Source organism: Pristiophorus japonicus, chromosome 2, assembly GCF_044704955.1.
Source record: "Pristiophorus japonicus isolate sPriJap1 chromosome 2, sPriJap1.hap1, whole genome shotgun sequence".
NCBI lineage: Eukaryota > Metazoa > Chordata > Chondrichthyes > Pristiophoridae > Pristiophorus > Pristiophorus japonicus.
Genome location: NC_091978.1, coordinates 144,977,609 through 144,999,663, shown reverse-complemented (window position 1 = coordinate 144,999,663; position 22,055 = coordinate 144,977,609). Strand labels below are relative to the sequence as shown.

At 44.4% G+C, this 22,055-nt stretch overlaps 1 protein-coding gene across 11 annotated transcripts in view; it reads left to right on the top strand.

Moving 5' to 3' along the window:
- Window positions 1-22,055, top strand: part of tusc3 (tumor suppressor candidate 3) — a 716,082-nt gene that overhangs the window by 89,194 nt on the left and 604,833 nt on the right. Inside the window, exons 1-2 of one of the 11 annotated variants that reach the window (XM_070862669.1) lie at window positions 681-749; window positions 3,733-3,775. The exons of 9 other annotated variants lie outside the window; for them this stretch is intronic. In XM_070862669.1, the coding sequence (XP_070718770.1) occupies window positions 3,764-3,775 (12 nt within the window). In that variant the 5' untranslated portion in view covers window positions 681-749; window positions 3,733-3,763. Of the gene's footprint in view, window positions 1-669; window positions 750-3,732; window positions 3,776-22,055 lie in introns of those variants that run through there. One more of the 11 variants, XM_070862763.1, reaches the window with a different exon arrangement.

Here is a 22,055-nt window from a genome sequence, read left to right as displayed (position 1 = left end):
GTTAATGCTAAATGCACTTTGAAATCCCAAGTAATAAATCGGCAGAGATTAGCTGAAGGGCTGCCGATGGCTGAAGTTGGGCAGCACCGCATGAGAGAGGATGGGAGACCACTACTGTTTTTTCTGGACTGATGTGGCAAATTGTTGCAGGGTGATTCAGTTAAATCTGGACATGCTGTTTGAGGAGTCAGCACATGAATGGAGCAGTCACGGGTCCAGAAAGAAAGTTGTCTGTTCCGAAGCAGGTGGTTGGTAAATATAAATTAATCAACGAATGAGGCAACAGCCCTTTCCAGACCTCTAAATCCATGAATTTAAAAAGGAACAAACCAACGAGAAAGAAATCTAAACACAAACAAAGCTGTATTATCTTAGCATCGTGTACTGGATTCTCTGGGATAAATGACCAGATATTGCCTTGGGCTGCAATTTGGTTACCCCTGGAGAGTATAGTGTTCTCATTGCATTTTTATGAGCAATGCCCAGCTTACAGTCCATGCGTGGAGGAATAGCTGCCATTGGCCCATAATTTGCGGTCAGTGGCAAAGTAAAGGCATTCACCATTGGCCCCGAAGTAAAGAAGTAAGCTTCCCACGAAGATCTCGCGGTCTCTGTGGCGAGAAGTTCGGCTTTTGCGGCGTGCAGTTGAAATCAACATCGTATAGTGAATCCCATAGCTGCTGTGACAGCAACAAGCTGTCTAAGCAGCCAATCACAATGCCGAATTCCGACAGACCGAGAACCAGGAAGTGAGTAAGCTCCTTTTGATTCTGACTTAGTAAAAATGTTATAGCGAGCAAGATAAAGATTAGGACTCTCATGGGAAAAAGACAAATCTGAAACAAAGATGAACACATTTTTGGAAAACAAATTAAGTTTCCAGAGCGCAGCCAGTGTCGGAGCAGTGAATGACTAACCACAACTTCAGAAATTCCGCGTGAGGATGCGAATGCGCTACATCCTGAAGTTGCAGATGGTTTCAAGTGGGTAACAACAGTGAACGCTGTTCGTTTGATGTTATTACCCACCGCAAATTCTGGCCCCTTGAGTTCATGAGCTTCCTGTCGGGCATTTCGTTGCAGCGTCAAAAGCCTGCATTTTGCTAAGTCGTTCTGCTGGTGGAGGTCAGCAATTAAAGGAATACTGCAGGATAATTTAATATAATAACCTAATCCTTGAATTTATAAAGCGCACTTTTCTTGGATTCAAAAGAAATACAAGTACATTTATAAAAAAAATATTGACCTAGAACTTAGATATGACCACAAAACAGGCAGTGTTAAGGCCCAACCATATTTAGCTGCGTCACCTCAAAATGGCCGAGGTAGCACCTACAATTCGTGCTTAGTGCTCATTAACATGATTATAATCTAGATTTTAGCACTAAAACTGCTGCTCATTGGCTCAACACTCAACAGGTGGACCTATATTGGGTCCAGTCTAACTCCCAATCATGTGTAACACTTAAAGTGGAGGTGTAATGATGCTACAACATCTCATTGTCAAGCCACTCAAAACTGGAGCTTGAAGATGATGATGAAGATGATGAAGAAGAAGAAAAAGAAGAAGAAGAAGGTGAAATGCAAAGCATGGCAGAGCATCCTCAAAAGGAGAGAGCCTGGAGATTTTCTCATGTGGCTCCGGAGGCACTCTTGCGGTCTTCCCACACACTAGAAGGAAACCGTCGCCACACACCTTGTGAAGCCTGTGGCCAGAGATAGCCACCCATGTCATAGCTATCACTGTGGTGCCAAGGTCGACCATCCAGTGCTGAAAGAAGTTTAATGACCTCACACAGCAGGTCAAGGTGTTTGAAGGCTTCATCAAATGCCATATCCCACCATCTGCACCACAAGCCCCACACACTACTCAATACAAACGTCCCCAGCACTCACCCTACCATCAATCTCGACCTATCACCACTCACCCCTCACTATCAGAGCTTCACTTCACCCTCACAACCTTATCACTGCTGCAACACTCACACCCACATATCACACCTTACATACATTGACAGCTATTCAACTATTGGCAGGTTCATCACCTAAACACATTGCACCATACTTACTCATATACTTCTCTTTCTCTTCCAGGCCAAGGACTCTCACAACCGGAGGAAGCAACTGCAGACAGTGGTGGGGGGGTTGGGGCAGGCTGACATCCACAACTTCAGCCAGCTGGAGGAGAGAGTGCTGAACATAATTGGGTGGCAGATCATAGAGGCCATGGCAACCAGCGAGGTTGAAATCCTTGGGGACAACAACGGTATGCCCATCACTAATTCTTCTTCACACATCCCACAATCTCTTCTCACTTTCAAGCTCATGATGCTGTATACATGCATATCTTACTGCTACTCCCCACCTTCCCTCACCATAACCCAACTCTTGTGCCTTTCTGCTTTCAGATGATCAAGAATGAACACCTGAGCAGCCTGTCTCTGAGGCGATGCATGAGAGAAAAGCGGGGGAAGAAGAAGATGATGACACGGCGTCACTGCATCTGTCACTTGCAGACATGAGCTCAGAAATTGGCACTGTGCATACTTTAGAGGCTAGTGTAAAAGTGGGATCTGCACAGAGTGAGCCACCGGACATGAGTGGGCTGTAGCAAGGCCAGGGAGAAAGGGTAGCTCGATGGTTAGCTACCCAGAGGGCGAGTTCACGTGCGGGTTCTGCTGCACAGGATTCGGATGTGGACGCCGATGGGGCGTCCTTCTGAAGAAGGGTGATGGCCAAGCACACTGAATTGCTAGATGCATTGGCTAGCCTGCCAGAAAGCCGCTTGGCAGTGTCAAGGAGCATGGAGGAGTCTGCCTCCAACATTGCACTGGACTCTGTGCAGAGCTTGGAGCCCAAGATTTCCAGCCTGGAAATAATAGAAGACTCCCGAAGAGACTGTGTCAACCCAGACGTGATGGTGTGTGTGATGGGCAATGTCGCAGTTGCCATTGCAGCACAGGCGGAAGCGTCTTAGTGTTGCAGCAGAGGGGCAGACCACTCTCATGCAGTCTCTGCTTGGTGCCATCCAAACTCAGACTGCTGTCATGCAGTGTCAGCTTGATGCCACACAAGCTCAGATTGCTGCCATTGTGGCTGGGCTTACCACTGGCGACTGGGGCTTGCAGGGTGTCACAGCAGCCCAGCAATTGTACTCGAACAGATTGCTAGGAATGCTGAGGCACTGCTCCCAGAGGAGTGGCAGTGGGCCAGTGGAGCTGGGACCCTGCTGTCCTTTCTCAAAATGGCAGCATTCCTGTTCCCACACTGCCACTCTGCCATTGCCCTTGCTGCTGCCTGTCAGCTAGCCAGCATATACTGCTGCCATCCATACTGAAGTGGTGCAGTCTGCAGCGGGCCTTCCAGGGCCAGAGCTGCTCGAGCTCGTCCTGCAAGACCAACTGAAGTCTTCCCCCATGGAAACCCAGCAACCTTCCACCAGCCTTGCTTCTGTCAATGGAGGAGCACTTCTTAGGAGCATTAGGGGAGTCAAGGGTTATGGGGAACAGGCAGGAAAGTGGAGTTGAGGCCAGGATCAGATCAGCCATGATCTTACTGAATGGCGGAGCAGGCTCAAGGGGCCTACTACTTCTCCTGTTTCTTATGTTCTTCCTTGGACAGGAAAGGGCACCCGAATAATAGTTATTAGTTATATTGTTGCTGTAAATATGTGTGAATTAATTTTTGATATATTAATTTTATTTGGTATCTTTTGTGGCGTTTCTCATTTCAGCTTTGTGCCCAGGAGGTTGCTGTGATGATCCATGACACGGCTGGTGTGCTGGGAATGTTGTGAGCAAGAGGGATCGGGGGTTTTATTCATTCGAATTGGAGTCTGATGAGACATTTACGGACAGCCCATCCGGAATGGGGATTGGTTGCCTGCCTCCTCCTGCCCTCTTTGTCCTCTTTCTCTTGCTCCTCTATCTCTTCCTCCTCCGCCTCCTCCTTCTCATCCTCCTCCTGAGGTGGTCCCCCAATCCCTGGTGGCACGGGCTGCGTCCTCATGATGGCCAAGGTGTAGCAGACTACCATGAAATGGGAAACCCGCTCTGCCAAGTGCAGGAGGGCTCCTCCAGAGTGGTCAGGGTAGCAGAACCATTGTTTCAGTAACCCGATGGTCTGCTCGATGACGTTTCTGATGGAAACATATGGCACTCATTATATGAGTACTGGGCACGAGTGTTGAGGTTGAAGAGGGACGTGATGAGCCAGGTGCAGAGCGGATAGCCCTCATCTCTGAGTGCCACCCTCGAGTTTGCTATGGTGGCTGTAAGATTGCTGGCAGACCAAACTGACGCAGGATGAAGGCATCATGGCTGCGGCCAGGATAGCGGGCATTGACCATCAGGACGTGCTGTGAGCAAGTGTTGTGAGTCGAAGCTTTGAAATAATAATGAAGGTGTTTTCCACTTGCAACAATGCTGAAAGAAGGTAATAAAGGTGCTGGAGTTGAAGAAAGTTGCACAGAACCAGTCAAACTGAACAAACATGTTAGTTGTAAGTGTTTGCTGATGATCTCTTTGGGCTAGAAATTAGTTTTTCAGCGCAAACCGTATTTTTTTCACCAAAATTACCATTTTCGCTTCGCTACCATTGGTAGGCCGGATATTCATCCTTTAATTTCGCAGTGGTAAAAATCATCATTGCACAAGGATTCGCGGGGCACACCACAAATTTCGACAACTTTAGTCCAAGGCTGATAGTGCTACAAGAGAGGCCTTGGTGCGGGGTGGGGGGCGGAAATAGAAAAAAACAAAAAAACAATTCACAAAACTCTGAGCTACTAAATTGCTGAATAAGAATTCAAAAATAAAAACTTTAACTTAACCTTTTTTGCAGGCCTCCATACTTATGAGGGGGCTTGACAAGGTGGATGCAGAGAGGATGTTTCCACTAATGGGGACGTCTAGAACTCGAGGGCATGATCTTAGAATAAGGGGCCGCCCATTTAAAACAGAGATGAGGAGAAATTTCTTCTCTGAGGGTTGTAAATCTGTGGAATTCGCTGCCTCAGAGAGATGTGAAAGCTGGGACATTGAATAAATTTAAGACAGAAATAGACAGTTTCTTAAACGATAAGGGGTTATGGGGAGTGGGCGGGGAAGTGGAGCTGAGTCCATGATCAGATCAGTCATGATCTTATTGAATGGCGGAGCAGGCTCGAGGGGCCGTATGGCCTACTCCTGTTCCTATTTCTTATGTTCTTATGTTTATCACTGCTGGTAGGGCTGCAACGCATGTTTTTCCCTGTCGGTATTCTGGATGCAGAATACGGGTGCGGAGAGAGCCAAATTTCGGGCAAAAACGCTATTTCTGATCTTGCAAGGCGGTGCCTCTCTCCCCAGTGGTACGTGAAAAGCGCCGCTGCAAAAAGATGCCTGAAGTTCCCACCGACCATTTTTTTTCGCCAAATATGGTGAAATATCACCCGGTCGCAAAGTTGGCAAATTTCTAGTGCTTTAAGTACTTCTGCTGGAGACTCCTTCCTGCTTGACAACGCCTGCTCAGTTCGTCGTACTTATGGCACACCGGAAAATTGAACAGCAAACTCCAAAACGCAGTTTGGGCATCAAGTGAGCGTTGCACATTCACTGATGTCACGATCTGCATCATTTCCATGATTTTCACGCTTGCTGATATCGGCAGCGAAGCCAATGTAGGTCAGTGAGGACAAGGGTGAAGACTGAGCACTACTCAACAGGATACAATAAGAGCAACAGGATGGACTGAAGTTCATGGTGTATGTGAAGCTGGCCAGTATGGCATAGTTGAGTCTAGGTAGCAAAGCAAAGAAGGTTTCAGTGGCAGGTGCGCGGAGACGGCCGAGGTTACAAGTGTGGAAATAGGCAATCTTTGTGATGATAAAGTATATGGGACCCGAAGATCAGCTTGGGTCTGTGAACATCTGATTTAGCCTAAGACAATGGTTGAGGAGAGGGATAGAATTGGTAGGGAGGCTATGGAGATTGTAGTGAGGGACAAAGAATATGATGGCTTCAGTCTTCCCAGTATTTAACTGGAGGAAATTGCATCTGATCCAAGACTAGGATATTGGACGAACTTTTGAGATGGTGGAGGCCTAGAGCTGGGTATTGTCTTTGTACCTCATGTTTGTGGTGATGTCACCATGGGGCAGAATGTAAATGAGGAAGAGGAGGGGGTCACAAACATATCCTTGGGTGACTCTCGAGCTAGTGGTGTGGGGGAAGCAAGAGAAGCCACTGCTGGATATGCTTTGGCTACAATTGGATAGGTAAGACTGGAGCTAAACATAGGCAATCCCACTGAGCTATACGGTAAAGGAAATGTGTTATCGGAGAAAGTTGTGGTTGACTGTCAAAGGATGCAGATTGGACAAGGGAGGATGATAATTGCTGTCACTGAATTTCATTTGTGACTATGATGAGGGTGAATTCAATGCTGTGGCAGAGACGGAAACCATTTGGAGAGATTCGAACGTAGCATTGCATTAAAGATAGGCATGGATTTGAGAGGCGACAACAAGTTCAAAAACTTTGGAGAAGAAAGGGATAATGGAGATGTGGTAGTTTTGAAGGATAGAGGGGTATTGTGTGAATTTTTTAGGAGAGCATGATGATGCCAGTTTTGAATGTGAGAGCAAAACTACCTGAGGACAGGGAACCATTTACAACATCAGGTACCAGGCCTATCCTGGAATATTCCATTTAAAAAAGTTTAATGGCCCAGAAATTGCTGGGTGAGCAATTGCAGTGAGCGATGTGAATTGGACTTTTTTTCCTCACTTTTCAGATCGTGTAAATTCCTGGATTCTTTTACCTCAATCTGGTTCAGTAAAATTACTGAGTCGAATACCTCTTGTGCTTTGAACAAAGCAGTCTTTATTACCGGCCAGTAAGACCTATCAGACAGAAGATATACTCTCTGGATAGAGCGTACACACTCCCTACGGATAGGTGACGTTACATCGTAAAGCGTTAACAGTTATACAGTTTTGAAATCAGATAACAAAATACAAATGGATTGACAGTCTAACTCAGCCACTCATTAGTCAATCTATATGAGATGTTCTTCTTGAAAGCTCAAGCATTGCCTCTAAATGTTTCAATCTAATGGTGTGACTACTAACTGAGACCTTGCAATTCTGCAGATGTATTTCATGTTACAATTATATATTATTGGCAGGATTAGTGACTTGAAACCTTGAGAAAGACTGTTAGCTATGCTGATGTTGCACTATTTGCAATCTGACATTCTCCCAGCTATTCTTCCATGGCTTATACATTTTCATATATCCCGTTTACCTTACTGTCCTTAATTCCATATATTCCGTTTAGATATCCACATCCCCCCTTTTATCATTCTATAATAACATTTAGGATCATTCTATGAGTATTGCATTCAACCGTTCGCACTCCCTTTCCAGAATCATATTGTTGTTGAGTAGTTCTCTAGTTTGTTGGATCACAACCCGGGAAGCCTTGACCACAAGAGGGTCTGCTAACCTTGTCATCATTACTTTACAGCAGAGGTTAAGGCAACCAACAATCAAACAGCAGGTAATTATTATTATGATGAGAACAATTGCCCCATGTATTAGATAGGATCTCCAAGATCCACCCAGAAACCAATCAAACCTGCTAAGTTCTTTTGCTGGTGTGGATAACTTTTTCACCTCCCTCCTTATGTGATCGGCAAGGTAGGTTATGTTTTCTGAACTATCAGGAATGTAAGTGCAACATTCAGATCCTATCAGGGCACACGTTCCCCCTTTCTCAGCTAACAGGTAATCGAGGGCCATTCGGTTTTGTAATGCTACGGTCCTTATCGCTACCATTTCAGCTGTGATGCCCTCCAGAGCCTCAGCAGTGCGGTTAGCTACCTGTTCCAATATCGTTTCTTTGAATCCATCTAACAGTCTCAGTTAGGGTCAGGGGAACGGTGCGCAAAGGAATTCCCCCTTTGGAATGTATAGGGATATGCGAACACACCCAGCATCTAGTGAAGCGCCCTTTTTCCGCATAAACGTAAGATATATACAAAAAGGTGTTTACATGGAGCTCTCGCTTTTGTCTTCCTTCCCGTGCGCCAAAACTGTCATATATCAACACTATTATGCAGACAGTGGCATACAGACACAGTCTCATCTTATAAATAGTCCAATTATTTAGCTGATAAAAAGAGTTCTGTTTTCCCGTTTCCCTTCTTCAGGTCTCCGTCAGTGTATTTGGCTGTCTTACGGGTAAAAGTTCAAACTGATCCTCCTTCAACTGCCTTGTTAAGAGGAGATCTGGAACAGAAACAGGAATTAGACTAACCAGCAAAATTTGTTTAAATGGTGATGAGCTTGCAGTGGTGCAGGTGAACCCAGGTACTTTTCCCCTCAACCTTGGCTGCAGTGGGGGTAGTGAGTGACACCTAAAAAGGCCCCTCCCATTGTGGCTCTAATCCCTTCCGAATCCATACTTCCCTGGTGCCACGAGGGACAATTCGGATAAAACTGGGAGTTCGAGGTGAGCATCTTGAACCTGGTTGTGAACTAGTCGCAGAGCCTGAGTCAGAGAAAGAACATAGGTGGTCATCAGTCTAGCTGAGATCTCATATCTAGGAACAATTTCCCTCATTAACACCTTAACAACAGTCTGAGTCTTATTGTCCAGGTTAGGGTAGGCTTCAATCCATCTGCTAAACACATCTACTATTACTAACACATATCTGTAACACTGAACTTTTTGCAACTCAATGTAGTCCAACTGAAATGTCTCAAAGGGACCTTCGGGTAGGGACGTTTTACCCCAATCACAGGTGACTTCCTTCCCTGGATTATGTTGCTGGTCAACCAGGCAATGACTACTGATGTTCTGGATGAGCGCCTGGAGTCTAGGGTGCCACCAAGTAGCCAAAAGCGTATCACTTGTTGCCCTTGCTCCACAATGAGTAGCAAAATGCAGACATTCTATAACCCATGAGGCCAACTCGTCAGACATGCAAGTCTGTTCCGCGGGAGTGGTCCAGAGTTTAGAAACATTGTCACAAGTACATGCATAATATTTCCACAACAGTTTATCTTTTTCAGGAGCGTCCTCCTGTGCTTTTATAACATCTTGGATGGTTGGCATTGGTTTTTCCGAGGCTAACTTATCCTTTGCAGGATTTTTAGTCTGACTCATAATTTTGGGCACTACCATCTGTTGGTCACGAGAGGCCTGTTTGGCCTCTTGGTCAGGACAATGATTCCCTATATCAACCAGAGAATTTCCGGTAGTATGGGCGGTACATTTGACAATGGCAATGCGTTTGGGGAACATGAGGGCTTGCAACAAATCAGATACTAACTGTTTAAGATATCTCATTCCCCTGTGAGGTTAGGAATCCCCTATTTTTCCATAATGGGCCACCCCAAAGGCATACCTAGAGTCGGTATAGATATTGACTTTGAGATCTTTGGCCAAGATACAGGCTTGGGTGAGGGCGAATAGTTCAGCTTGTTGAGCAGAATAGGCGGTTTCAAAGCGGCAGATTCCAAGACCTGATTCTCCTGGTTTACTATGGCGTATCCTGAGATTCGTGTATCTTCTGGATTAATAGAAGTACTTCCGTCAACATACATAAACAATCATGACTGGGTTCTTCCTCATCTTGGGGTGGCTCAGTAAGAAAACAGGCCGGATTAATTGCAGTACAGTGCCGAAAGGACAGTTTAGGATTGCCTGTGATTTCAGTGGGTTCTGTCGGATAGAGGGCCAGTCCACATTGCCCTGCACTGGGATCTCAATTAGTGAGAGTATAACCCACTTGGGAGGGGTCCTCTGCCCACACATGAGGATCCACATAGTCAGGTATGTCCGAGCCAGTATGATGCTGTAGAGTCGTTAAGACCTTCTCGGGGTCCCCATGAAATTGGACTGTTCGGCCATGTTTTACGATTTGCACATCCCGGCTGGTAGGGTCAGCCTCATCTATGGCCTTGCGTACCATAACTCCCAAATCTTTAGCATGGTGAGGGGCTAATCACGAGCAATATGCGGTGCCATTGTTAGGGGCTGTTTCCACAAATTCTTATTCACTTCCACAAAATCTGCCTCTCTTTCCAGTCCAGTCACTCTAGCCCTTAATAGAATTCCCTTCACTTCCCCTTCGTGATCCTGATAAAAGTTCTGCAGGTCCTGATTCTTTCCACTGGGATCGTATGCTAGGGTCACGTGATAGGGTGCCTGCGGCAGGTCCAGAGACCACCACTGAGGGGTTCTAGTGGTATAATACTGCCGCTTAAGGGTTTCCTGTTTTACAATAATCTCATTATCTCCATACTCCAAATGCAACTGGAATTTGCAGAGGAGGTCTCTAGCCATCAAGTTACAGTCCAGATTGGTTGTGATAACAACTCGATGTTCCACCGATTCTTCCTGGTAACCCATTTTAACCGGTTCTGACACTGGGAATGTCGAGATTTGTCCCAGGAATCCTGAAAGTTCCTGTGTTTCAGTAGAGGCAGGAAGTTTAAGCTTTGATTGTACAGAAGACATGAAGGCTCCCGTATCTATCAAAAAGGGTTGCCACTCATTCAGAATGGGTTCGTCGTCCGGGGAGGATCCCTGCACAATCAAGCTGTGTAGTCAATTGGGGGACAATTGACCAAAGGGGTTGTTTCTGGGAGAAGTTAGTGTAAGATCCTCCTCTCCCCCCTTGCCCCCCTCCTCTTCCTTTTCCATGCTGACGGTAGGGGCAATTTTTATTCCAATGTCCTTCCTGCCCACAATTAAAACAGTCAATTCCTCTTGCCCAGTCCCGGCCTCTTCCCATACCATGCCGGGGACAATAGGGAGGTTTATTAGCAGGACTCGGGCCGTTTGGTTGTTTAGTATAACCGTATCCTTGCTTATCCATCCAATCCTGTATGCAACACTACGGTTCTATTGATCCTTCCTCCCTAGATGGCTCTTCCTTTCTAGTCACGTATTCAGTCTTGACCCAGGTTGGGGGCGCACCTCCCCCCTCCCCTTTCTTTTCCTGCCAATAATATCTAACTGCCCTTTCCATCTGTTCGGATAGCGTGAGCAATCAAATAGTTGTTTGAAGATCACAGACATCTATAGAGAGGTGGTCTGCAGCTTGTTGTGCATCAGGGTTTGGCATTGGTCTGACAGGGAATTGGTGTCGGGACTTTGGGATCTTGGAAATCATTTCTAGGCCGGAGGATGTTTCAGAGCTGTCTGACTGCTTGACAGTTCTGCGTCTCGATCGGCGGGGGTGTTTGCTATGTCTTTCACAACTTGGACTGGTAGATTGACTAGAAGATTTACGGGACTGTCTGTGATGTCGAGATATAGTTCTGCCCTTTCGAGTGTGAGATCTGGTCCTTTCGGCTATATTGCTTGTAAACTGGGGATCCGAATCGCTGTCAGAGGATGAGGAGTCAGTTCGGGTTTGTTGCTTTAGTGGTATGGGGTTATTTTTAACTCCTCTTGTTACCGGAGTGTTAGGTGGAGGGTGTTGGGAAGAGGACTGGAGCAAGAGGCCAGGGGGTGCGGGAGGCGCCGTTGGGCGCTGAGTCAGTGGCCACTCATCAATTTCATCATCAGCCTCGGTTAACACAATGCCAGCCATTTTAACTCGTAGTTGATCAATACCTTTCTCAGAGGTCCCAGAGGATCTCTTAGCAAGTTTCTCGTGCGCACATTATCTTTTTTTTTTAAGATGTCTACAGTTTTAACATGTGTTCTCTCTGTCAATGCAAGTCCTAATTTAATAGCATTTGTTTGCCAACTCGATAGAAGTGATGCATCTTTTAAATTCTGACAATAATGTCGCCAGGTTGCAATTACATTTTTTTATCCCCTTTTCCTCGTCCCCTTCTCCAAATTAATCCCTGTGCTTTTTTTTTACCTCTACGCTTCTAGTGTCACCTAGAGGCCACTGGTCATCCCCTAATAATTTGTTCAGGGCTCCTGATAATTTTCTAAAGTCTTCAGCTCTTTCAGGGAATTCCTCACATAGCTTTTGTAGCGGACTATCCGCATCCGTGGTTTTATCTAACTGATTACCCATTTTCACACTGCCCCTCGTATTACTACTGTGTCGCTACGCGTTCGTGTCGTCATGCAATTTAAACAAACTTAAAAATAGACACAGACTTTACAGAAACTAACACTGACTTTAACTAACTCCAAATAACCAAACTTTACTAATGCTAACACTTACCCGCGTCGCCGTGCGATTTCAATACTAAAACTACCACGTCGCCTCGCAGTTCACGTCGCCGCGCAATCCGCGTTGCCTCGCAGTTCACGTCGCCGCGCAATCCGCGTTGACCCGTGGCTCGTGTCGCCGCGCGAGTTAAGATACTTTAAACTTTAAAAGATAAACAAGGACTTCTAACACTTACCCGCGTCGCCGCGCGGTTCGCGTCGCCGCGCGATTTCAATACAAAATAGACAAAGACTTCTAACACTTACCCGCGTCGCCGCGCAATTTCAATACTTAAAACTTTACTTAAAACTCAACACTTAAGACTTACAAAGACTTACTGCCATTAGCACTGACTTTCGCGATTCGCGTTGCTGCGCCTCTGCGTCACTGCGCGTTTACGTCACTGCGCGTCTACGTCATTGCGCGTTTACGTCACTGCGCTTTCGCTTCCCTGCGCGTTCGCTTCGGCCCTTCTCCTCTCGGCCGCACGCTTGCACCGTCTCGCGTTGTTTGTGCGTCTGCGCCGCTGCGCGTTCACGTCGGCCCTACCTTCCGAGTTGCTGCGGGGGTTTTTAAAAAAAAATTCAATCAGAGCCTAGATGGGCCAAGTGATATACAAGGTCGACGTCGTACCTGAGTTGAACACCTATCCTCTATTTAAATCCCCATTTTATTCCCTGTGAGCCTAATTTTCTAATTTTGATCTCTTATGAGCCTCAATTAATTTCTTTCAGTCTCCAAATTTCCCTATCCTTTCGCGTTACTGCGCAGTTTAAATTCAATCAGTCAATGAAAGCCCTAATTTAATGGAGTTTTTCTGCCAACTGGACAGGAGTGATTTATTTTTTTCATAATTTAAAATCTCAGAACATTTTTTTTTTCTTTCGGCACCTATTTAGTACGTTACTTTTTTTATAACTAGAGAGAAGTCTGGCACGTAGGCTGTGGACTGCTTTTCGTTATCTCAATTGTTCCAGCCTCAAGGTCGTGTTATTTAATATAATTTTTAAAAAAAAATCCTTTTGAATCCATCTCAGTTGTTTTGCTGTGCCTTCTCTGAATGTTTTCTTTCAACAAGTTTTTCTTTTTTTTTAACAAACCTATCCTTTGGGCATTGTCCAGGTTCCGTAACTTATCATCCGAATATACGTAATTCAATAAGGTTCACACTCTTAAACTTCCCACATACAGGACAACACTATGAAGGGTTAAAATAAACTTTCATTCTGTTTGAGATAAAACAAACCACAACTCCCCAGCTATTTTTTTTACAGTAAAAATCACAGAAGCATTTCTCATTTAAAAAGACATTCACAAGAGTCTCTTTTCTTTCCTATTAATTTTTGGATCCATGATTGATCATCTATCCCTATCTAGCTCTAACTATAACCTATCTTTCCAAGTCGCCGCTTGGTTTGCATCATCGCGCAATTTCCCTATCTCTATCCCTATTCTAAGTTTGAAAGGTATTCACCAGATTGTCCTGGATCTCGTTCAGACACTACCTGAGAACCAGCGAGTGGCTAAACTTTCCTCAGACTTTTGAAACCGGGGGAAACTGGAGCAGTATTGAAATCATACTCACTCCAGTGGCCATTTTCCCCTCGTCTCGTCCAAGGCTAGACTGGCTCTTAATTCGCAAGTTTTCGGCAGTCGTCCGTTGAGATCCCACTTCTGACACCAAATGTAAATTCCTGGATTCTTTTACCTCAATCTGGTTCAGTAAAATTACTGAGTCGAATACCTCTTGTGCTTTGAACAAAGCAGTCTTTATTACCGGCCAGTAAGACCTATCAGACAGAAGATATACTCTCTGGATAGAGTGTACACACTCCCTACGGATAGGTGACGTTACATCGTAAAGCGTTAACAGTTATACAGTTTTGAAATCAGATAACAAAATACAAATGGATTGACAGTCTAACTCAGCCACTCATTAGTCAATCTATATGAGATGTTCTTCTTGAAAGCTCAAGCATTGCCTCTAAATGTTTCAATCTAATGGTGTGACTACTAACTGAGACCTTGCAATTCTGCAGATGTATTTCATGTTACAATTATATATTATTGGCAGGATTAGTGACTTGAAACCTTGAGAAAGACTGTTAGCTATGCTGATGTTGCACTATTTGCAATCTGACATTCTCCCAGCTATTCTTCCATGGCTTATACATTTTCATATATCCCGTTTACCTTACTGTCCTTAATTCCATATATTCCGTTTAGATATCCACAATCGCACTATTTGCACGGCAAATTGTTGGAAATACAAAGTGATAATGGCACAACAATGTCAAAGTAGCATCTGAGACCCCAAGGGTCTATTCTTAACCAATTAAATTTAAGGATAGAGAAAGAATCCGAATGATGGAGGAGGAAATAGAGTCAAATTAGATACAAAACAAGAAATAAAGAGGGAAAGAAAAAACGTGGATTAAGAAAGTGAGGGGAAAAAAAAGAGACCAAAGTAAAAGTAAGAAAACAATTTAAAAGACCAACCAGAAGAAGAGGACATTGTAACCCAGTTGTGATTAGGATTTGTTGTATTGGTCCTTGAGAAGTTAGTGATGAGTGAATGGCAGGGTAGGTATGCAAATATACAAACATTCTTACTTGTATATCTCAATTATTTTCTGAAATAATCTATCTAAGTTGCATTTCTAAGTGCCAAACAGCATTGCCTCCTGAAAATAATTGTCATCCGATACTGACAGAAGTGTGGCACAAAAGTACTGTCAAGCAGTTTTAAAAACTCTACGAATAATTCACTACCTGTTGGAGGAAGACTCCACAGCATCATTTGCTGTCTTTCTGGGCCTCCAAGACTATGCTTCACAGCAGGACCATAAATCATGTAGTTAACAGGGTCTTTGGAACATAAATTACCAGCCCGAAATGGCAGCATTCGCATTTCCTTCCAAATCCAGCAATTTCATGACTTGCAATTAATTTCAGTAAAGAGAGGCTTACAGTGAAGTTGCAATTTTTTCATTTATATCGAGGCTAATGGTGGAGTGGTGCAAATTGTGGAAAATCGTAACTGATGGTGTATACCCTCTTCATGACAAATTGCCGGATTTTTTGCAAACTAATAATAGCAGGCGCAGTTAATTTGTCATTATTTTTCCAGCAATTTATGGGCCTATACATTTTAAATTATTTTCAGTTCTCACACATGTTCACAAGACCTACAAATGACAGCCAGTTATGTAGACCCAATGTAAATTGATGGTGTGTCCTTGAGTGCAAGGATTGTAACTTAATAGGTTCAATGCAGAATAGATCCCAATCAGTCTTTTATGGATCCTATAATTTAATGAGTGTTAGTAGTTTTCATTAAAATTGAGAGAAATGTGACTTTGACTGCCCCAGTAATTCTTATGTTTGAATTATTTTCCCCTTGTACAATGAATTTCATCCAACACAAATTTTACTTGCATCTGTCAAACTGGGGATGGACCGATATTGGAAGGAGTGGAGCGGAGGGAGAAGAACTTCAGTCTGAAGTGCTAATCGGTCCTCAGTTCGTGGAAAATTACCATTAATTATTATTTTTTTTAAAAATATTCGTTCCTGGGATGTTGGCATCACTGATGAGGCCAGCATTTATTGCCAATCCCTAATTACCCTTAAGAAGGTGGTGGTGAGCCGCCATCTTGAACCACTGCTGTTTATAGAAACATAGAAACATTGAAACATAGAAAATAGGTGCAGGAGTAGGTGCCCTTCTAGCCTGCACCGCCATTCAATGAGTTCATGGCTGAACATTCAACTTCAGTACCCCATTCCTGCTTTCTCGCCATACCCCTTGATCCCCTTTATGTGGTAAAGGTACTCCCAGAGTGCTGTTGGGGCTGGAGTTTCATGATTTTGACCCAATGATAATGAAGGAATAGCGATATATTTCCAAGTCAGGATGGTGTGTGACTTGGAGGGGACCTTGAAGGTGGTGGTGTTCTTATGCGCCTGCTGCCTTTATCTTTCTAGGTGGTAGAGGTCACGGGTTTGAGAGGTGCTGTTGAAGAAGCCTTGACGAGTTGTTGCAGTGCATCTTGTAGATGGTGCACACTGCAGCCACAGTGGGTGATGGAGGGTGTGAATGTTTAAGGTGGTGGATGGGTTGCCAATCAAGCGGGCTGCTTTGTCCTGGATAGTGTTGAGCTTCTTGAGTGTTGTTGGAACTGCACTTATCCAGGCAAGGGGAGAGTATTCCTAACTTGTGCCTTGTAGATGGTGGAAAGGCTTTGGTGAGTTTGGAGGTGCACTCACTGTAGAATACCTAGCCTCTGACCTGCTCCTGTAGCCACAGTATTTATAAAGCCAAATTTTTGGTCAATGGTAACCCTAGGTTGTTGATGGTGGGGGATTCGGCGATGGTAATGCTGTTGAATGTCAAGTGGTAGTGGTTAGACTCTCTTTTGTTGGAGGCACTCATTGCTTGGCACTTGTGTGGCGCAAATGTTACTTGCCACTTATCTCAATGTCATCCAATCTTTGCTGCATGCGGGCATGGACTGCGTCATTATTTGTGGAGTTGCGAATAGAATTGAACACTGTGGAATCATCAGTAAACATCCGCATGTCTGACCTTATTATGGAGGGATGGTCATTGATGAAGCAGCTGAAGCCACTGCCCTCCAACAACCACAACCATCCCATTGCCTTTAATTTGATTCGGGCTCCTTGTTGCCATACTCGGTCAAGTGCTGCCTTGATGTCAAGGGCAGTCACTCTCACCACCTCTGGAGATGCTACTGTTGTAGCTATACTGGAACAGCTTGGCTAGAGGCACAGCTAGTTCTGGAGCACATGTCTTCAGCATGACAGCTGGAATGCCCATTGCCTTTGCTGCATCCAGTGTGCTCAGCCAATTCTTGATATCATTTGGAGCGAATAGTATTAGCTGAAGATTGGCATCTGTGATGGTGGGACCTCAGGAGGAGGCCGAGATGGATCACCTACTCGGCATGTCTGGCTGAAGATGATTACAAGCACTTCAGCCTTGTCTTTTGCACTCGCATGCTGGACTCCTCCGTCATTGAGGATGGGGATGTTCATGGAGCCTTTTCCTCCCATTAGTTGTTTAATTGTCCACCGCCATTCACGACGAGATGTAGCACGACTGCAGAGCTTTGATCTGATCTGTTGATTGTGGAAACATTCAGTTCTGTTTATAGAATGCTGCTTATGCTGTTCAGTGTGCATTTAGTCCCTTGTTACAGTAGCCTCAGATTGGCACCTCATTTTACGCCTGGTGCTGCTCCTTACGTGCTCTTGTACACTCCTCATTGAACCAGGGTTGGGACCCTGGTGCAAACCACAAGGTGATAGGAAGGGACAATATGTATGAATATAAAGGGGCTGCAGGAGCGGTCAAAACTAAAAATCATGGTTTAAAAACTAGTATTAAAACACTCTACCTAAACGCACGCAGCATTTGAAATAAAGTAAATGAGTTGATGGCACAAATCATTACAAATGGGTATGATTTGATGGCCATTACAGAAACGTGGTTGCAGGGTGGCCAAGACTGGGAATTAAACATACAGGGGTATCTGACAATTCAGAAAGATAGACAAGAAGGGAAAGGAGGTGGGGTAGCTCTGTTAATAAAGGATGATATCAGGGCAGTTGTGAGCGATGATATTGGCTCTAATGAACAAAATGTTGAATCATTGTGGGTGGAGATTAGAGATAGTAAGGGGAAAAAGTCACTGGTGGGTGTAATTTATAGGCCCCCAAATAATAACTTCATGGTGGGGCGGGCAATAATCAAGGGAATAATGGAGGCATGTGAAAAAGGAACGGCAGTAATCATGGGGGATTTTAACCTACATATCGATTGGTCAAATCAAATCGCACGAGGTAGCCTTGAGGAGGAATTCATCGAATGCATACGGGATTGTTTCTTGTAACAGTATGTTACAGAACCTACAAGGGAGCAAGCTATCTTAGATCTGGTCCTGTGTAATGAGACAGGAATAATAAACGATCTCCTTGTAAAAGATCCTCTCGGAATGAGTGATCACAGTATGGTTGAATTTGTAATACAGATTGAGGGTGAGGAAGTAGTGTCTCAAACGAGCGTACTATGCTTAAACAAAGGGGACTACAGTGGGATGAGGACAGAGTTGGCTAAAGTAGACTGGGAACACAGACTAAACGGTGGCACAATTGAGGAACAGTGGAGGACTTTTAAGGAGCTTTCATAGTGCTCAACAAAAATATATTCCAGTGAAAAAGAAGGGCGGTAAGAAAAGGGATAACCAAGGAAATAAAGGAGAGTATCAAATTAAAAACCAATGCGCATAAGGTGGCCAAGGAAACTAGAAGATTGGGAAAATTTTAAACGACAGCAAAGAATGACTAAGAAAGCAATAAAGAAAGGAAGGATAGATTACGAAAGTAAACTTGCGCAAAACATAAAAACAGATAGTAAAAGCTTTTACCGATTATATAAAATGGAAGAGAGTGACTAAAGTAAATGTTGGTCCCTCAGAAGATGAGAAGGGGGATTTAATAATGGGAAATGTGGAAATGGCTGAGACCTTAAACAATTATTTTGCTTCGGTCTTCACAGTGGAAGACACAATAACCATGCCAAAAATTGCTGGTCATGGGAATGTGGGAAGGGAGGACCTTAAGACAATCACTATCACTGGGGGGGGTAGTGCTGGACAGGCTAATGGGATTCAAGGTAGACAAGTCCCCTGGTCCTGATGAAATGCATCCCAGAGTATTAAAAGAGATTGCGGAAGTTATAGCAGATGAATTCGTTATAATCTACCAAAATTCTCTGGACTCTGGGGAGGTTCCAGCGGATTGGAAAGCAGCTAATGTAACGCCTCTGTTTAAAAAAAGGGGGCAGACAAAAGGCAGGTAACTATCGGCCGGTTAGTTTAACACCTGTAGTGGGGAAAATGCTTGAAGCTATCATTAAGGAAGAAATAGCGGGACATCTAGATAGGAATAGTGCAATCAAGCAGACGCAACATGGATTCATGAAGGGGAAATCATGTTTAACTAATTTACTGGAATTCTTTGAAGATATAACGAGCATGGTGGATAAGGTGTACCGATGGATGTGGTGTATTTAGATTTCCAAAAGGCATTCGATAAGGTGCCACACAAAAGGTTACTGCAGAAGATAAAGGTACGCGGAGTTAGAGGAAATGTATTAGCATGGATCGAGAATTGGCTGGCTAACAGAAAGCAGAGAGTCGGGATAAATGGGTCCTTTTCGGGTTGGAAATCAGTGGTTAGTGGTGTGCCGCAGGGATCGGTGCTGGGACCACAACTGTTTACAATATACATAGATGACCTGGAAGAGGGGACGGAGTGTAGTGTAACAAAATTTGCAGATGACACAAAGATTAGTGGGAAAGCGGGTTGTGTAGAGGACACCCAGAGGCTGCAAAGAGATTTAGATAGGCTAAGCAAATGGGCTAAGGTTTGGCAGCCTTGGAGGGAGTACAGAGACGATTCACTAGGCTGATTCCGGAGATGAGGGTGTTACCTTATGATGATAGATTGAGTAGACTGTATCTTTACTCGTTGGAGTTCAGAAGGATGAGGGGTGATCTTATAGAAACATTTAAAATCATGAAAGGGATAGACAAGATAGAGGCAGAGAGGTTGTTTCCACTGGTCGGGGAGACTAGAACTAGGGGGTACAGCCTCAAAATACAGGGGAGCCAATTTAAAACCGAGTTGAGAAGGAATTTCTTCTCCCAGAGGGTTGTGAATCTGTGGAATTCTCTGCCCAAGGAAGCAGTTGAGGCTAGCTCATTGAATGTATTCAAATCACAGATAGATAGATTTTTAACCAATAAGGGAATTAAGGGTTACGGGGAGCGGGCGGGTAAGTGGAGCTGAGTCCACGGCCAGATCAGCCATGATCTTTTTGAATGGCGGAGTAGGCTCGAGGGGCTAGATGGCCTACTCCTGTCCCTAATTCTTATGTTCTTATGTTGATGGTAATGGTAGAGTGAGGGATATGCCGGGCCATGAGGTTATAGATTGTGGTGGAATATAATTTTGCTGCTGCTGATGGCCCATAGCATCTTATGGATGCACAATTTTGAGCTGTTAGATCTGTTCTGAATCTATCCCATTGAGCAAGGTGGCTGTGTCATATAACACGATGGAGGATGTCCTCAGTATGAAGACGAGACTTCGTCTCCACAAGGGCTGTGTGATGGTCACCAATACTGTCATGGACAGATGCATCTGCGAAAGGTAGATTGGTGAGGATGAGGTCAAGTGGGTTTCTCCCTCGTGTTGGTTCTCTCACCACCCGCCGCAGGTCAGTCTGACAGCTATGTCCTTCCGGACTCGGCGAGCGGAGAAGTAATGATTTATCAGTTGAGGAAGGGCAGCAGGTGGTAATCAGCAGGAGATTTCCTTGTCCTTGCTTGACCTGAAGCCATGAGACTTCATGGGTTCCGGAGTCAATCTCCCTCTTAACTGTATACCCCTGTGCCGTCTCCTCTGGTGGGTATATCCTGCTGGTGGGACAGGACACACCCAGGGATTGTAATGGAGGAGTCTGGGACATTGGCTGAAAGGTATGATTCTGTGAGTATGACTATGTCAGGCTATTGCTTGACTAGTCTGTGGGACAGCTCTCCCAATTTTGTCACAAGTCCCCAGATGTCAGCGAGGAGGCCTTTACAGGTTTGACTGGACTGGGTGTGCCTTTGTCATGTCAAGGTTGATGCTAGATGGTCCATCAGGTTTTATTATTATTACTGCTTTCTGTCACGGTTTGGTACAACCGAGTAGCTTGCTTGGCCATTTCAGAGGGCAGTTAACAGTCAACCACATTGCGATGGGTCTGGATTCATGTATCGGCCAGATCAGTAAAGGATGGCAAATTTCCTTCCCTAATGGACATTAGTGAACCTGATGAGTTTTTACGACAATCTGGTAGTTTCATGATTTCAGTGTCAGCTGTGGCTCAGTGGATAGAACACTCGTCTCTTGAGTCAGAAGGTCATGGGTTCAAGTCCCACTCCAGAGACTTGAACACATAAATCTAAACTGACACTGCAGTGCAGTACTGAGGGAGTGCTGCACTGTCGGAGGTGCTGTCTTTCTGATGAGACGTTGAACCGAGGCTCCGTCTGCACTCTCAGGTGGACGTAAAAGATCCTATGGCACTATTTCGAAGAAGAGCATGGGAGTTATCCCTGGTGTCCTGTCCAATATTTATCCTTCAATCAGTATTACTTTCACAGTTTATCTCATCATTATCACATTGCTGTTTGTGGGAGTTTGCTGTGTGCAAATTGGCTGCTACGTTTCCCACATTAGAACAGTGACTATACTCCAAAAGTAAATTGGCTGTAAAGCGCTTTGATGTGTCTGGTGGTCGTGAAAGGTGCAATATAAATGCAAGTCTTTCTCTTTTTATTGATACAAGCTTTTTACTCCAGATTTATTTAAATAACTGAATTTAAATTCCCTAGCTGCTATGGTGGAATTTTAACTCATGTCAAATGTACAATTTTTTCATTTTGTAAATATTGCAACATATATTGGTTTTATGTCATTTGGATTCGAATTTTCTCACATCAAGACATAATCTCAGTAACAAATGTCAGGTCCTTGATCTACTTTGAAAAGCTCATGGGTATAATTGTCCATATGAGTTCTCTGGACAGACAGTTGTGCTGTATACTTTGGCATTTTAAAACCAAAAGGCTCAGCAGTGCATTTTATGGCAAAGCATAGGTTCTCACTCATTAAAATCACTCGTGCAGAAAAAATAATGTGCAGTCTTACCTGTCTGAGTGCAAAGAGTGAATTTTGAGTGATGTGAGAGCATGTTGGAAAAATCACTTTTCCAGTGAGGTAATTTCAGAGCACCCGAGAATCACAAAT